At 58.6% G+C, this 2,889-nt stretch overlaps 1 protein-coding gene across 1 annotated transcript; it reads left to right on the plus strand.

Annotated features, from left to right (window-relative positions):
- Window positions 1-3: 3 nt before the first annotated feature.
- On the plus strand, window positions 4-2,570 carry LOC104519807 (alpha-2-macroglobulin; the record flags this gene model as incomplete). The annotated part of the gene is made up of 4 exons (XM_010176643.2): window positions 4-169; window positions 1,121-1,344; window positions 1,925-2,143; window positions 2,443-2,570. Coding segments are annotated over 4 exons (737 nt in total), but the record flags the coding sequence as incomplete, so codon positions are not given.
- Between the last annotated feature and the right edge of the window lie 319 nt (window positions 2,571-2,889).

A 2,889-nucleotide genomic window follows, 5' to 3' on the forward strand; every position in this document is an offset into this window, starting at 1 on the left:
CAGCACTCGGTGGTGCGTAACGCTCTGTTCTGCCTGGAAACAGCAGCAAATGAGAAGGAAAACCACGTGTACACCAAGGCTCTGATGGCGTACGCCTTCGCCCTGGCTGGGAAGGAGGAGAAGCGGAAGGCGTTGCTCGACTCCCTTGAAAAGGAAGCCGTGAAAAAGGGTGAGTGCTCTTGGTGGGACATCCATGTCATCTTCCCTTGACAAAACGGATTCTGTAGGTGGGGCGACGGCTGCAGGAAATGGCTTCTGAGGGCGGGGAGAGGTGGAGGCAGAAGAAAGACTTGTGCAAAGGGGTTGTGTTTTTGAGAACTCCCAGGGAGTTCACCAGGAAGCACCAGGCACCTTCCCCATCGGCGCTGACTGAAGGGCAGCTCTGCGGGCGTCTCTCCTCAGTCCGCTCCTCTTGCCACCCCAGACACTGCTTAGCACAGGCTTAGCGATGGTCATGGCTGCTCCTGCCCTCCAGCGCACGTGCTCACCATGGAACAGAGCTGAGCTTGGGGTGATAAATCAGAGAAGAGCTGCACGTGCTGAGAGAGAAATCCAACACACAGCTCATTTCAGGGGCTGTAGCGTAAGCTCTGAGTCTTCCAGAAAATCAGGTGATGACTTGGAAGCATTCTGGGAAAGTCAGGACGACAGTGGGTTTGCCCAAGCGTTGGGCAGCGGGGTTGTGAAGGAAGTATCTCCAGCACCTTTTGCCTTTCCTGCCTGCAGGTGACTATCAAGCCCTGGTCACATTCTTTGGGTCATTTTGTCTCACAGAGCTTCTCACTGCCCAACCCCACCATCTCTACTCAGCGAGGGAAGGAGTGTCATCCTGCTTAGGTCCCTGCTTCCTCGAGGTGCCCAAGCCCATAAATGCCTGTGTGCATCTGGAGTCTGGGACAAAGTGGTGTCCAGGCCTGAGGACTCGGCCTCAGCAGCCTCAGACTCAGCTGTAAAGCTGCAGCAAGTGTAAACCTGATGCTTCCCTCTTCATCCTGCACAATAGATGCATCCCAGAGCCTCTGTCCTCCCAGCTGGACCGGCAGCAGGTCAAGAGCTCCCTTGAAATAACTCCTCCTAATTGCTTGTTGTCTTGTCCCCACGCTCCCGGCCTCCTGAGCAGATGGGTCTGTGCATTGGCAGCGGCCTGGGAAAGAGCCAGAGGTTGATCTCCCGTACTATCGCTACCGAGCTCCCTCTGCTGAAGTGGAGATGACAGCCTACGTGCTCCTTGCTCACCTCACCACACAGCCAGCACCTTCCCACGAGGAGCTGTCGTTCGCCTCTCTGATTGCAAAGTGGATCAGCGGCCAGCAGAATCCCAGTGGAGGCTTCTCCTCCACCCAGGTGAGCTGCTGCCCTCCTGCCACCTCACACATCAATGTCACAAGATGCCACAGACCCAGGTGGGAGCACAGCGAGGTTCACCACGGCAGGGACTGTGCCCCTGCAGTGTATCCCTGCAGCACCTACCACGGCTGCCAAGCTCCCAGGAGGCTGGAGGCTGGTAGCTCAGGCAGTGCCTCTGGGAATGACAGACACTTGGATTAATGACCTGGTTTCTGGGCACAGTGGGGCAGAATGGCAGGGACACAAGGGACATGTGTCTGTGCCATGGGACAGGGCTCCCACCACAATTTCCTTGTGCAGCTGAAGTTGCCGCTTCACCCTGCGGCCAGCGAGTGAAGGCTGCGCAGAGCTCCATGCCCAGGAGCTCAGGGAATGTGGGACTGCTCTGCAGAGGACATGGGGAGGGAATGGAGACACGCAAGAGCTGCTCCTTCCCTCTCTCCTTGGCACTTTAAACCTGGAGAGAGTGATGGATGGAGGGGAGGGAGCCTGCCACCAGCACAGGGCAGGCTGTGGGAGCACAGGCTGTGGAAAGGCTGACTCTGTCTCCCTGGCTGCTGGCACCCTTCTCTTGCAGGACACAGTGGTGGCTCTCCAAGCCCTGTCCCTCTATGGAGCTGCCACCTATGCCAAGAGCGGAGCAGCTTCCAAAGTGACCCTGCGATCTGGAGAGGACTTCCAGCAAGACTTCCAAGTGGATCCCACAAACCGGCTGCTGCTCCAGCGTGTGCCCCTGCCCCGGGTGCCAGGGGAGTACAGCACGGAGGTGTCTGGAGAAGGATGTGTCTACCTGCAGGTGAGGGTGATGCGGGCGGGTGACATCCCGGGAGGGAGCCCCTTGCCAGGCAGGAGCCAGGGTGAGGGCAGAAGGGACAGGGAAGAGGGGAGCAGTGGGAGGGAAGGCTCTGGGGGAGGGAAGGGGAGACAAGTAGAGGTGAGTGGAGGAGAAAAACTGTGAGGGAAGGAGGGAAGGGACTGCAATGTGGAGGAGCTGTGAGAATGGGAGCAGTGGGGAGGCTGGACAGGGAAAGGATGGTCTCCCTCACGTGCTGAGCACAAACACATGGTCACACCGAGATGCTGGCTGTCCCCTAGACAAGCTTGAGGTACAACGTGCAGCCCACGCAGGAGGATGCGCCCTTCACGCTCCACGTGTACACGATCCCAGAGACATGCGAGGACTCCAAGGCTCACAAGGTCTTTGACATCGGCATAAACGTCAGGTGAGTCTGCAGTTGGGTCTGAGCCTTCCTGAGAAGCCGTGGGAGCTGGAGGAGCTCTGGTGGTCCAGGGTGAGCCAGTGTGGAAGCCCTGGAGGGGCAGCGCATCCCTGGAGAAGTGGGCAGGAAGCAGCTGGGCTGGGAGGAGAGGCTGGGGAGGAAGGACATACCCTGCAGTGGTGGAGATGTGTGGAGAGCCCCGGGCTGGGCTAGTGAGAGGCTGCATAGGGTGACCCTGGCATAACTGGAGAAGAAGGTGCTGGACTGCCAGGATGGTGGTGGGGTGCCAAGTGTTATGGAAGTGTTGGAAGTGCCCCCAGGG

This window comes from Antrostomus carolinensis, unplaced genomic scaffold, assembly GCF_000700745.2.
Source record: "Antrostomus carolinensis isolate BGI_N321 unplaced genomic scaffold, ASM70074v2 C13593622, whole genome shotgun sequence".
NCBI classification, from domain to species: Eukaryota; Metazoa; Chordata; class Aves; order Caprimulgiformes; family Caprimulgidae; genus Antrostomus; species Antrostomus carolinensis.